Source organism: Rhinolophus ferrumequinum, chromosome 11 (genome assembly GCF_004115265.2).
Source record: "Rhinolophus ferrumequinum isolate MPI-CBG mRhiFer1 chromosome 11, mRhiFer1_v1.p, whole genome shotgun sequence".
Lineage (NCBI taxonomy): Eukaryota > Metazoa > Chordata > Mammalia > Chiroptera > Rhinolophidae > Rhinolophus > Rhinolophus ferrumequinum.
Genome location: NC_046294.1, coordinates 24,687,845 through 24,703,115, shown reverse-complemented (window position 1 = coordinate 24,703,115; position 15,271 = coordinate 24,687,845). Strand labels below are relative to the sequence as shown.

General features: G+C 34.6%; 1 protein-coding gene across 2 annotated transcripts in view; it reads left to right on the top strand.

The window, feature by feature from the left end:
* QSER1 (glutamine and serine rich 1) overlaps positions 1-15,271 on the top strand; it is a 62,579-nt gene that overhangs the window by 39,779 nt on the left and 7,529 nt on the right. For both annotated transcript variants that reach the window (XM_033119844.1, XM_033119845.1), the window contains exons 5-9: positions 3,532-3,860; positions 4,795-4,911; positions 5,788-5,921; positions 7,537-7,754; positions 12,558-12,695. In XM_033119844.1, the coding sequence (XP_032975735.1) occupies positions 3,532-3,860; positions 4,795-4,911; positions 5,788-5,921; positions 7,537-7,754; positions 12,558-12,695 (936 nt within the window). The remainder of the gene's footprint in view (positions 1-3,531; positions 3,861-4,794; positions 4,912-5,787; positions 5,922-7,536; positions 7,755-12,557; positions 12,696-15,271) is intronic.

The window sequence follows — 15,271 nt, the reverse complement described above, 5'->3', positions numbered from 1 at the left end:
ACTCTTCCTTTCACAAATGATTTCTCTATAGCATGCGATGCTGTTTGATAGCAATTTATTCTCAGAACTTCTTCCAAAATTGGAGTCAGTCTTCTCAAACCTTGCTATTGCTTTATCAACTAATTTTATCTAATACTCTAAATTCTTCATTGTCATTTCAGTAATCTTCACAGCATCTTCACCAGGAGTATATTCCATCTCAAGAAACCACTTTTTTTTGTTGTTGTTCATCTGTAAGAAGCAACTCTTCGTTGTTCAAGTTTTATCATGAGATTGCAGCAATTCAGTCACATCTTCAGGTTCCACCTCTAATTCTAGTCCTTTTGCTGTTTCTATCACATCTGCAGTTACTTCCTCCACTGAAGACTAACCCCTCAAAGTCATGAGTGCTGTAATCAACTTTTTCCGAACTCCTATTAATGTTGGTAGCTTGACCTCTTCCAACAAATCATGGATGTTTTAAATGGCATCTAGAATAGTGATTTTTTTCGAGAAGGTTTTTCAATTTACTTTGCCTGGACCCATCAGAGGAATCACCATCTTTGGCAGCTAAAGCCTTATGAAATGTATTTTTTTTAAAAGATTTTATTGGGGAAGGGGAACAGGACTTTATTGGGGAACAGTGTATACTTCCAGGACTTTTTCCAAGTCAAGTTGTTGTCCTTTCAATCTTAGTTGTGGAGGGTGCAGCTCAGCTCCAGGTCCAGTTGCCGTTGTTAGTTGCAGGGGACGCAGCCCACCATCCCTTGTGAGAGTAGAGCAGGCAACCTTGTGGTTGAGAGGACGCGCTCCAACCATCTGAGCCATACGGGAGCTCAGCAGCAGCTCAGCTCAAGGTGCCGTGTTCAATCTTAGTTGCAGGGGGTGGAGCCCATGATCCCTTGTGGGACTCGAGGAGTCAAACTGGCAACCTGTGGTTGAGAGCCCACTGTTCCATTGGGAATCGAACCGGCAGCCTTTGGCGTTAGGAGCATGGAGCTCCAACCGCTTGAGCCATCAGGCCAGCCCTGAAATGTATTTCTTAAATAGTAAGACTGAAAGTCAAAATTACTCCTTGACCCATGGGCTGCAGAATGAATATCATGTTCGTAGGCATGAAAACAACATTAATCTTGTACTTCTCCATCAGAGCTCTTCGGTGACTAGGTGTATTGTCATTGGGCAGTAATATTTTGAAAGGAATCTTTTTTTCTGAGCTGTAGGTCTCAGTAGTAGGCTTAAAATATTCAGTAAACCATGTTGTAAACAGATTTTATTGTTCTGTTTATAGAACACAGGCAGAGTAGATTTAGCATCATTCCTAAGGGCCCTAGGATTTTTCAGAATGGTATATGAGTATTGGCTTCAATTTAAGCTCACCAGCTGCATTAGCTCCTAACAAGAGAGTCAGCCTGTCCTTTGAAGATTTGAAGTCAGGCATTGACTTCTTTCTAGCCGTGGAAGTCCTAGATGGCATCTTCTTCTCATAGAAGGCTGTTTTATCTCTTGAAAATCGGTTGTTTAGTGTAGCCACCTTCATTAATTATCTTAGCTAGATCTTCTGGAGAACTTGCAGCAACTTGTACATCAGTACTTGCTGCTTCACCTTGCACTTTTATGGAGACAGCTTCTTTCCTTAAACCTCACAAGCCAACCTCTGCTTCCTCACCTCTCTCAGCCTTTATAGAACTGAAGAGAGGTATGGCCTTGCTTTGGATTAGGTTTTGGCTTCAGTGAATGTCATGGATGGTATGATCTTCTATCCAAAACTCTAAAACTTTCTTCCTGCCAGCAGTAAGGCTGCTTTACTTTCTTATACATATGTTTACTGTAGTAGCACCTTTAATTTCCTATAAGAACTTTTCTTTTTGCATTCATAATTTGGCTAACTGCTTGGCATAAGAGGCCTAGGTTCTGGCCTATTTCAGCTTTTGACATGCCTTCCTCACTAAGCTTAATCATTTCCAGCTCTTGACTTAAAGTGAGAGATGTGCTACTCTTACTTTCACAGTTGAGGCCATTGTAGGGTTGTTAGTTGGCCTAATTTCAATATTGTGTCTCGAGAATAGAAGAGTTCAAGGAGAGAGAGACAGAGAGGGAGAGGAGAATGGCCCATCAGCAGAGAAGTCAGAACAGACACGACATTTATTAAGTTTGCTGCTCATGGGCACAGGTCATGGTGCCCCAAAACAATTACAATAGTAACATCAAAGATAACTAATCACAGATCCCATAACAAATATAATAATGAAAAAGTTTGAAATATTGAGAGAATTACCAAAATGCAACACAGACATGAAGAGAGCAACTATTGGAAAAATGGTACCAATAGATTTCTCAACTCAGGGTTGCCACGAACCTTCAATTTGTAAAAACACATTATCTGGGAAGCTCAATAAAGCAAAAAACAATAATATGAGGTATTCCTGTAGTTTTATTTCTTTAGACATCCTTAGGGAGAAGCATCTATTTTTTACTATTAATTAAATGTTAGCTGTGGGGTTTTTTTGTAGATAGATGCCCTTTTTCAGGTTGAAGAAGTTCCCTTCTATTTTTAGGTTGTTGAGTGTTTTTATCACGAAAGTCTTCAAATTCATGATACTGAATTTTGCCAAATGCGTTTTCTGCACCCATTAAAATGATCCTGTGTTTTTGTCCTTTGTTATAGTAACATGATGAGTGAGTGGTTGATTTTCAAATGTTAAAAGGCATGGATTCCTAGGATAAAACCCACTTGAATCATGATGTGTAAATCTTTTTATATATTGGTGTATTTTTGTATTTTGTTGAAGATTTTTGTGCTTATATTCATAAAGGATACTGGTCTATAGTTTTTTTCATGATGTTTTCTTTCTGCTTTAGGTATTGAAATAATTTTGGCCACATAAAATGAGGTGGGAAGTGTTTCCTCCTATTTATTGGAGTTATGATGGATTGGTATTAATTCTTACTATACTATTAATAGAACCCACATGTGAACCCATTTATACCTGTGCTTATCTTTGTGAGATGTCTTTAAATTTCTTTTATTGTCTTCACTTGCTACTGGCCTATTCAGATATTCTTCTGTTTCTTCTTGAATCCTTTTTAGTAGTTTGTGTCTTCCTAGGAAAATTTTCCATTTCATCTAAGTTATTTTTTAGCATACAGTTTTTCATATTATTATTTTATAGTCCTTTTTATTTCTGTAACTTCTGATGCTGTTTCAAAATATATTGGGGGTGTTGTTTTCCTTTTGGCTTTTCTTCTTTTAGTAATTCTTTGCAGCTTTGGTCAGCTGACCCTTCCTTATCTTGCATCACTTTTTTGTCTCTATTTAAAATATCTTTGTGCTACTTAAGTGGACTTAGGGGCAGTACAGGTTGATGGAGGTTCTCAGTCTAATTCTCACCACATTGATTCTTGGAAAATAACCATCATTAACAACTCTAGTTTTCATTATTTCAAACAATTTGATGGCAAAATAATTGTCTTTCATTTTAAACTGTTTGGATTTTACTCAAAACAAGTAAATGTTTATTTGTATTATTGATGTGCCTTTGCTTGATCTAGTTTCAGAAGCCCTACAGGTGGCAACTCCTAGCCCAACTGCCAATACTACTGGTACTGCCACTACTTCCTCCACCACTGTGGGCGCAGTTAAGCAAGAACCTCTCTGCTCTACTTCATCTGCAGTAAATATCCTGGAAAATATAAGCTCTACAGAAGCCCCAAAGCCCATTGAACTTGATAGCTTTCCTTCAGACCAGCCTGCAAAAGGACAGGACACTGTTGCCATAGAAGGTTTTACAGATGAGGAGAACATAGAAAGCGGAGGAGAAGGCCAATACAGAGAGCGTGATGAATTTGTGGTAAAGATAGAAGACATAGAGACTTTTAAGGTGATGCGAATGTTCCTAGTTAGTGGGAGTGCACTATGATAGCCTTCATGATGACTTGAATAGCATGCATCTATCTTGAACTGCAGAAAGTTACATTTTCACAATTCTAAGTTATAATTGTTAAATAATAAAATCACTAGTAGATATCAGATATTTTATAATAGAAAATGCCTTAAAATAATTTTAACATATCTGAGTTTTATGTATTTCTGAGTAGTCAGTATATTGCATTTAGGTACTAATAAATAGAGCAGTTTTGAAATGTTAATTTTTTGGAAGGCTCCCAACTCATTGTATTATTAGGAGTTTGGAGAAAATGGCCGTTTATCTATTTTAAAAGTTTAAAGAAAATAACAGAAATATAATGTAAAAGTATAATTAGACTTATTTTGATAATTTTAAATTGTAGAACCATGAGTAGAATGTTAATTTTATACAAGAAAATTTTAGCTGTGTTTAAGAAAACCCATTTTCAAGTTTCTGTTTGCTTGCTTTTGATTTTATTTTTTAATTGGGGTGGAAAGGTACGGTATTTAAAAGTACAATGAGTATAACGTTCAAATTATATTACTTCCATTCACAATTAACTGCTGTTAATATTTTAGCATGTTGTTCTGGTCTTTTTGAATATGTACATACTGTTATAAAATTGCATGAATAATATATGATAGTGTCATTAGAGGAAAAATTTTCAGTAGCTATACAAACATATAATAGGCTACTTTACTTTGCATGTTGGTGTGTTCCCTATTTCTGAAAAATTTAAGCAGAGACTGAATAGCCAGCGTATAAGAATTACTGCAAAAGTTCAGCTAGGTGAAAGAAAAAGGTTGAGCTATAAATAGGTCTTTAAGATTCCTTTCAGCTCTAAGATTCTTTAAATTTAGAATATGTTGCTAGTTTTTATAAATGTAATTAATTCTGCGTATTACAGGAGGCTTTAAAAACAGGAAAAGAACCCCCAGCTATTTGGAAAGTACAAAAAGCTTTATTACAGAAATTTGTTCCTGAAATTCGAGATGGGCAAAGAGAATTTGCTGCTACAAATAGTGTAAGTAAAAAATGCTTTTTTATATTAGCCTTCCTATTGTTTTAACAGTGATCCTGGAGGCAATGTAGAATGATTTAATTATTTTATATTGAGCATTTCTAATATAAAATAGCATAAAATTTGAATGACAGAGTACAGGAGATATTGCAGGTTCAGTTCAAGACCACCAAAATAAAGCGAATTGTAATATTTTGCAGCTGGAGGGTCTTGCCTTCAATTTGTGAAAACTGCAAAATCTGTGAAGCACAATAAAGCGAAGCGCAATAAAACTAGATGTGCCTGTATATGACACTCTAATAGTGCGCTTTTAAAATAAAATTAATGTATTTGGCTTCTGTACCAGCCCCACAGATCTGGTGGTATTTAGGGAGGCCTAGTGGCCTTCTTTGGCAGGTACTTGTAGAATTATTAATCAATTTTTATCTAGCTAAAAAGTAAATAAATAAAATTAATATATAAATACCACCTACTTAAAATTAAATCGCTTATTACTGTTGCTTAACCTTCTTTTTCCATAAAGGAAAGGAATTAATGCTAATCTGTGAGTTCAGATGGACTCAGAGTCTCTTTGTTGATTGTTCTGCCAGTCAGATATCCTGATTTACCAGAAGACATGCAGAAGTTATTCTTTTATAGTTATGTAGTTGTTTAATAGCATTAAGTAAGCAGCTGATGATTAGCCAAATGAGATTGCTTCTATGCAGGGGCTTGCAGTTAAGAATGAGCCTAGGACCATTTTTACTAAGGGTGAAATTAGCCTGGCTAGAGCTGCATTTTGAAAAACATGAAGGATGGCTATGTGATAGTCAAGCTAACAAAGTAATATTGTATGTACAGAATGTATAATTATGTAATTCAAAGTCTTTTCTTCCTTAGTATCTTGGATATTTTGGAGATGCAAAGAGTAAATACAAAAGGATATATGTGAAGTTTATTGAAAACACAAACAAAAAGGAATATGTCAGAGTGTGTTCCAAAAAGCCAAGAAGTAAGCCTTCACAAACTATCAGGTATTTATTTGTTTATGTAATATATTTATGTAGTAATAATTGGACGGCTTATTATTGGTGATGTCTTATACAAGAATTACATCAATTATAGACTGATTCTTTCATTGTCTACAAGTCTAAAAATTCAGTGCCTGATATACTAATAATTTATTCCTTTTGAAGTAGTGAGACAAGAACTATAAAAAAGGACTGAGAGATGTTTAAGTCCAGCTTTTTGTGACCTAGAGTAAGACAACCTTTCTGAAGCCCCCCTTTTATCCATAAAATGAAAATAATGTGTCAAATTTAAAATGAAATAAATTTTAAGGATAAAACTGTAATACCTGTATATGACTAGGCAAGTGTACTGTAGAATTATCATCATATATGGATATAACTCTGGGTTGTCTGGATCACAGTTATCTGGAAGATAACTGACCTAGCCATATTCCCTGTGATCTGTATGGGAAAGAGGGTGTGACTCTAGTTATTCTCAATCTACTGCTAGGAAGGTCTAGTTTAATTAAAATACCAACTTATTGGAAGCAGTCCACCTTATTGGTTTTTTTTAATGTATTTATTTACTTATGTTATTTTCCATTCTTTTTTTTTTTTAAGAGCAAGGTTTTTTTGTTTTGTTTTGTTTTAAGATTTTATTGGGGAAGGGGAATAGGACTTTATTGGGGAACAGTGTGTACTTCCAGGACTTTTTTCCAAGTCAAGTTGTTGTCCTTTCAATCTTAATTGTGGAGGGTGCCGTTCAGCTTCAAGTTGTCCTTTCAGTCTTAGTTGTGGAGGGTGCAGCTCAGCTCCAGGTCCAGTTGCCGTTGCTAGTTGCAGGGGGCGCAGCCCACCATACCTTGCGGGAGTCGAGGAATCGAACTGGCAACCTTGTGGTTGAGAGGATGCGCTCCAACCTACTGAGCCATCCGGGAGCTCAGCGGCAGCTCGGCTCAAGGTGCCGTGTTCAATCTTAGTTGCAGGGGGCACTGCTCACCATCCCTTGCGGGACTTGAGGAATTGAACTGGCAATCTTGTGGTTGAGAGCCCACTGGCCCATGTGGGAATCAAACCAGCAGCCTTCGGAGTTAGGAGCATGGAGCTCTAACCGCCTGAGCCACCGGGCCGGCCCTGTCCACCTTATTTTTATAATGGAATTTGATCCATTCAAATCTCCAGAACTAGCAAATAGCAAATCTTGAGGGGCTCTAGGATAGATGCAGTTGGATCTCCACATCAAAACCTATACCACCAGAACCTAGGAGAGTTTTCTGAGGGTCAGAGCTAGATGTAGCTATCAAGGGTTTAATCATGCATTACTTCCCAAAGCCCATTGATCATCTGTTGTACATCCTCGTACTTGGGAAAATGAGTTCATGAAAGGAGAGGGGTGAAGAGAGAGAAAGAGGGATCGAACTGATAGTCCCTTAATAACTGAATATTGAATGTCAGTGGTTAAAGAATACATTTCAAGAGAATTTGGGGGAATCACCATTGGAAATGTATAGGAGTTGAACTTCATTTTGGAGGTGTTGGTGAGTTAAACTTTTCTTCTCCAGTGTTTTTTTCTTTTTGTCTAATTTATTTTAATTTGACAAGATTTCAGCATGTTAATGAAGTCTTTCTAACATTGCAGAACTGTTCAGGCTAAGCCAAGTAGTAGCAGTAAAACTTCTGATCCTCCAACACCAAAAACTACAACTACAAAAGCCCCTTCCATGAAACCCAAAGGTAAACAGCTAAAAGTAAAGGCTGAGCCACCACCAAAGAAACGGAAGAAATGGAAAGAAGAATTTTCATCATCCCAATCCGACTCATCTCCTGAGATCCATTCTAGTAGTAGTGACAATGAGGGTGAGTTCTCATGAAATGAATACCTTGAATACATTAGATTATCTACATGAATGGAGAGCAGCAGTGATGCTGACAATTCAAATTTTATTTATTTATTAGGGGATTTAGCTACCTAATTAAATACTGCTTGGACTTTCATAAAAATAAATTCCCTTTCCTGAACACATTTTGCCCACACATACACAGCCTTGTAAAATAGAAAAAGCAGTGAACTGAAAGAAGACCTTTATGAATTCCAGCCTTAGTAAGGCCAGTTATGTCAGCTCTTCCGTTGGATGACGATTAGGTCAGATAATGTACAGTGCAGTCCTCTAGTTCTAAACTTCTGAGTTTGTGTTTCTGTTGGAAGAAAAGAGTAAAACAAGCCTAGGAAGCAGCAACTCTGAAACTCTATATAATAATATACATAATCATGCATACTTCCATATTTGTGGAATATGTTTACCAATTATATAATGCATACTGCCCCTAGCTAACCAGTTGCCTTAGTTCTCTTTTATAAAATGAAAAGGTTGAAATAGTATTATCAGCAGTTACCAAATTTTTTGAGCTTAGAACCCTTGTACACTCTTAAACTGTTGTTTAAGACACCAAAGAGCATTTATGTAGGCTATATATATTAATATTTATCAGAAATAAAACCTAAGATAGTTGTAAAACATAAGAATACACCACTACATATTCCATTAGCCATCAAACTTACTAGCCATCAAGCAGTTCAGTAGTGTAGAGCAGAGGTGGCAAACTATGGCCAATAGGCCAAATCTGATCTGCAGCCTATTCTTATAAATAAAGTTTTATTGGAACAGTGGTTCATTTACATATTTTTCATACAGTTGCTTTCCCTCTACAGTGGCAGATTTGAGCAGTTGTTACAGAGAACATGACTATTAAGGCCTCAAGTATTTACCATCTGGCCCTTTATAGTAGAAGTTTGCTGACTCTTCTAGAGCATAAAGTTGAAGGTAGGCAGGAAAAAATGGAAGGTTGATGAAAGGCTGTGTATGCCATACAAAAGCTAAAGCTGAAAAAAAAAAAAAAAGGTTGGGATCCTGTAAGCGAAGGAGAGTCCTAGGAGGGATTTAAGTAGGGCACAACATGGTAAAATCCGAATTTGAATTACAAGACATCACAGTTCAGGTATAAATTGAAAGTCTGAACCTAAATTGTAGCAGCAGGGATGGAGGAGAAAGGACACATTTGAGAAATTCAAGATGTAATCTTGGCAGAACATGCATTGGTTGTTGGGGGTGGTGTAGAAGTTGATGTCCAGAATGGTTTCTGACATTATAAGTATCTTTGTGTGGGAGCTGATCTTAGAGATTAGTTGAATAGAAATAGAATCATAATAATTCTTCAGAAGTCGACTTCAAATGTATTGTTTTTAAGAGCTACTAAGAATAGTTTAGAAGTGTGCTCATCAGAATTCTATAAAGAAATTCAGTACTTTGAGTATGTATGGAAATTATTCATAATTATTGCAGTCAGCATTCCTACCTACTATTTAGAACAGAGAGGTCTGGGTTCTGAGTTTAAACTCAATTATATAGCTTCCTCAAAAGACAAGATAAAATTTTTCTTTTCTAGTGGTAACTTGAGTTACCACTAGATGTCACTGGTAGGCAAGCATTTTTAGAGCTTCTTAAAAAGAAGGCAAATAATAATAAATAAGATTTATAGGCTGGTGGTTTCCAAACCATTTGTTTCAAGACTTCTTTATAATCTTCAAATTTATTGAGGATTGCGAGATACTTTTGTTTTTGTAGGCTGTATCTATTGATATTTACCAAATATCAATTAAAATAAACTAAAAAAAAAATAGCTATTAACATAAGTTTTTAACAACTGTTTTTTCCTAAACTAACACTATTTAGTAGAAAAGTGGCATTTTCATATTTTCTTCATTCATTTTGCTGTTATATATTTTTTTGGTTAAAATAGATGAAGAAAACCCAGGCTTATATACCTATGTAGATGGGAAAGGGAGGAGTATTTTAATTTCCTTTTCAGATAATTATGGCTATTTTTATTTTATACTCAAAGTTTTTTATTTGATCAGCTTGACAAGTGGTAGTTTCTTTAACTTTTCATGCTTGTTACATTAAAATCTATGGGTTTGTTTTGCCCTTTGAATATATTCTTCATCTATGAATGATTTCATAACATTACTCATTGGTCATGTGAAAATATTTGCTTGCTCATTGATGTACATATTCTATTTCTTTTTATGTTTTAAAAAGTTGTAAAATACATATAGTACAATTTGCCATTTTAACCATTTTTAAGTGTATGATTCAGTAGCACTAATTATATTCACATTTTTGTGCAACTACCACAACTATATTTCCAAAACTTTTTCATCACCACAAACAGAAACTTTGTAACTATTAAGCAATAACTCCCCATTATCCCCTTCCTCCATCTGCTGGTAATCTCTAATCTACTTTCTGTCTTCATGAATTTGCCTACTCTAAATATCTCATATAACTGTATATGGATTATTTCATTTAGCATAATGGTTTCAAGTTTCATCCATGTTGTAGCATATATTAGAACTTCATTCCTTTTTATAGCTGAATAGTATTCCATTATAAGTTTCTCCATTGTGTGTTCATTTTATCTTTTCATACATTGATGGACACCTGAGTTGTTTCTACCTTTTGGCTATTGTAAATAATGCTTCAGTGAACATTGGCATACAAATACCTGTTTATGTCTTTGTTTTCAATTCTTTGGGATATATATCTAGCTTTGGGGTATATACCTAACTTTGGGGTATATACTTAGGAGTAGAATTGCTGAGTCATATGATAATTGTACTTTAGCTTTTTGAGGAACCACCAAACTATTTTCGACCATGCTTGCACCTTTTTACATTCCTACCAGCAATACATGGGGGGTTCCAATTTCTTCACATCCTCAGCAACCCTTGTTTTTTGTTTGTTTGTTTGTTTGTTTATTATAGCCATCCTAGTCGGTGTGAAGTGGTGTCTCATTGTGTTTTTGATTTTGTATTTCCCTAACAACTACTAATGTTGAACATCTTTTTGTGCTTACTAGCCATTTGCTTATCTTCTTCGGAGAAATGTCTATTTAAATCCTTTGCACATTTTTTATTTTATTTTATTTTTTAAGGAGGGCGCAGTTCACAGTGGCCCGCGTAGGGATCGAACCAGCAACCTTGGTATTATCAGCACCACGCTCTAACCAACTGACCTAACCGGCCACCCCCCTTTACCCATTTTTTAAATAGGATCATTTCTCCTTTTGTTCTTGAGTTGTAATTCTTTATGTAATCTAGGTATTAAACACTTATCAGCTATATGATTTGAAAATATTTTCTTTGCTCTGCAGGTTGACATTTTACTTTCTTGATAATGTCTTTTGATGCACAAAGGTTTGAAATTCTGATAAGCCAAATTTATCTATTTTTTTCTTTTATTGCTCATGCTTTTAGTGTCATATATTTTCTTATAAAAGTTTTATGGTTGTCGCTCTTACATTTAGGTCATACATTTTTACAGTATCAAAAATAACATTTATTAATACCACCACTGTTGTCATCGATCAAGTCTTTAAGTATTGGGATACTGTCAGGCTCAGAGTGGTGGATACAAGTTTTCCAGAATTCTGAATTTCACTTGAAACCTCAAATTTTATAGTCACTTGTTTTCCATTCTGTAACAGTCACTTCATTAAGTTCTAAGAAAATGTCTGCCAAATACTCAAGTCTGAAAAGGCATAGTATGTCCGTCAGTCATTCTTTCAAATAAAAATGGTGTTCCATAGGGGGAAAATTATGTTGTTTATCTTGTAACTCAAACAATTACATGGATGGTCTTCCTGGAGATAACCATCATACTTCATAGCAGGCGTGCTTTGTGTGTACCTCTCATTTCTTCACACTGAATATTAAGACATTTACTCAAGAGAAAGTACTTATTACAATTAATAATTTTTATTGCTTTATCAAAGACTATTATATGAAATTAGCTTTTTCTTTTCCCTTCAAATTCATGGCAGTGAGATGACAAAGGCATGGCAAACTAGTCACTGCCTTGATTCATGCTATGCAAAGCACCAGCAGTTTTACCCAACATTTCTTTTACACATGTCAACAGAGTAAAAAAGGTATATAACATCTTACTAGTACGAAAACATTTTTGACATCAGAGACCCTTGAAAGGGTCTTGAGGTCCTTGGACCATACTGTAAGAACTATTGTTGACAGCTGTGATAATAGTTACATGTTTGAATTGAAAAAAAGTCAAAACTTTTTTAATATGCCTTGGCTCTAGACCAGAATTTTACAGTAATTTAAATATAGAAGTAAAAAATGAGATGTCTACTAATTCACACATTGGATGTTATAGTTTCTTTGCTACCTAAATATAGAAAAACCATTGTTCTGGAGTAGCAAACCTAGCAACAGATGTCTGTGGTGGGGCCAGGGGAGGCTGATGTTTGCAAATGCTGGTCTAGTGTTGGTCTCCAGAGACACCTTCAGAGTGATATTAATATGTAAACTTCATTGCCACTACCCGACCCCCGCCCACCCAAGATTCTGTTTTAATAAGTACAGCAATCTGTTTTTTTGTTTTGTCTTAAAAGCTCGAGTGATTTTTGTGATGTACAAACCAGCTTTGAGAATCTCTTACCCGAGGTGTTTCTAAAGGCAGAGTAGGAAAACCTTGAGACATTATATCTAACCTTCCATCTACTCATAGGCTCTTGTTATAGAGAAATGTGTTTTTAAAGTTGTTAGGAAAGAATATTTAATATTTCATCTTTTCTCCCTCTCAGAATTTGATCCTCCAGCTCCCTTTGTCACTCGTTTTTTGAACACAAGAGCAATGAAGGAAACCTTTAAGAGTTACATGGAATTGCTTGTTAGCATTGCTTTGGACCCTGACACAATGCAAGCCTTAGAGAAGAGCAATGGTACAGTCCACTAAGTAGTCCTTTGTCGGTAGTACTGTCTGGATCTTTTTTATTCTTGTCTTTTAGTTACATGTTTAGTATATAATTTCTGTAATATATACCTATACATTATCAGTTAACAAAGTCATGATATACATATACAGGTAACCCCCGTGTAACACGGTTGTTAGGTTCCTTTAAAATGCCGTGTTCATGCGAATCCGGGTTATACGAAACAAAGAACTAGTACAAAGAAGGAGGTTAGGTTCCAAAAATTAAAAAAACATACTATTATATTTTTATAATTAAGAGAAATATCTTTATTAAAGCAACCTTCACCAAAAGTATAACCTATTAATATGTATTAAATAATGTTTTCTTCGTCATCACTACTAAGCACCATTAACGGAGGGCGTTTTCTTTTTGACAAGATACCTTCATCCTCTGAACTTAATATTCCACGAACAAATGGATTTAAAATTCTAATAAATTTTAAAATTCTGCAGTCAAATCTGATACGACATCCATGCTCAAATGAAAAATTTCAAATGAGATATCTTTTGCTCTTAAAAGTTTTGGTTATGTTCCGTGTTATTCGGGGATTTCTCTAATTTCAAATGAGATATTTTTTGCTCTTAAAAGCTCTTAATTATGCTCTGTGTTGTTCAGGGATTTTTCTAATTCTCAAACCGTGTTAGAGTGAAACCGTGTTTTAGGATGCCGTGTTGTATGAGGGTTTCCCCCAATTCTCGAACCGTGTTATAGAGTTGCCGTGTTATATGGGGGGTTACCTGTATATTCTCTAATATGGTCATATCTTTTCATGAATTGTCTGAATATTTGGACTGTATAACTGAATGTATTTTTATTGATGTCTACTCGTGGGAAAATTACGTAACTACCCAATAGTTTCTTTCAATTCTAGAATCATTATCATCCTCATACTATTTCACTAAGTGTCTGTATTACATGAAAGGTCCAGATATCAATATATTGTTTTCTAATAGTTGGAAAGATGAATCAGATAATAGTGTAAAGATTAAAACTGTATATTTGTGTCCAGTAAAAGATATATCACAGAGTAATTATTTTCTACTCAGTAAATAATTAATAGTAAAACTATATGCATTTGGTTATATTCATTAACATTCGTTTATACTCTTCCTTTGGTAATTTTTTCTTGTAGTAAAATAGGAACAGAATTGATATATGAAATAAACTGGTAATTCACGTATCTAATAGCTGCTCACTAATAGTTAGCTTTTAGCTACTTTAGCATTCACCAGGGACAACTAAAAGAAAGAATTAACTAAAAGAAAAGGGTAATGAGTCTGTTTTCATTACCCTTCTTAAGAGTTGTATAGGTGTAAAATCAAATGATGGTAACAGTATATTTCAGTGGCAATGCCTAATAATACATTGTTTTATTATTTCCACATATGTTATTCTATTTCAATCCCAGAACAATTCAGTCATCCATTTTGTGGATGAAGACGGTGAGGCTTACCCAATAAACTTTAATTTAAAAAAAAAAAAAAGACAGTGAGGCTCAAAGTTTAAGTGACTTGCCTAAGAACCCACAGCTTGCAAGTAACAAAAAAAAAAAAGATTTTTAAAATCCAAGGTCTTCTAATTTCTGGTCCATTGTTTTTTTTGACTATAATGAGAAAATAATCCATGTCATTTTAGTGTCATGTAGAGCTGGAAGAGACATTAGAGATTATCTAGTCTAAGACATTTATTTGGTAGACTGAAGTTGAAAGAGAGTAAATGTATTTCCTAAAGTTATAGAACAAGTTAGTGGTAAAAGAACCATAATTAAAAATCCAATAGTTCATTCCCCAGGTCAGCAATTTTTGCCATTAAATGTTTTCTCTCTCAATCACAACACCTTGCATTATAAAATACACATCTCTTAGTAGTGGTCATTTCTGGATAGTTGTATTTTAAATGATTTTTTCTCTATTGCTTATCATGGTTTTCTGACTTTTCTCCATTTAATATAAAGGGAAAAGACCTTATTTTAAATGGTTATATTTAAAAATAACCCACAAATGTTTAAAGCTTGTTTTTGTGAAATGTAAATTTGTATAGTATTTGAATAGAATTAGTCACTACTAGAAAGAAAACTATCAGGTGTGTGATAGTGACCTTAGAAAACTTTCCAACTGAAGACTTTTTCTTCAATTAGAGGAAGTATTATTTCACTGGTCACCGTACTTGTGTTTGTATTCCGAATATATAAAGGGTCATTTTATTCAGCTCTGAAATTAGTAACTAGATTCTGAGGATTATGTATATATTTTCAGAAAGGTCATTAAAAGGTAATAGTGTTATAAAATATGTTAATGCTGATAAATTAAGAAATCAGCTAATAACCTAAAATATTTAATACAGCACCAAAAATAATTAACTTATACTCTGAAAGTGCTTTTCTTAAAAGAGTTTAAAGTTTCAGAGGGCCGTAAAAGAAAGAAAAAAGTTTTGGGTAGGAATCTTTATTATACTTTTACTCTCCGAAATTTCTAAAATAACTATTGACTCTTCCCTTGTGTTTTTGAAACTGGATTTTGATCATTTTTCTTCCTCTTTTTCTT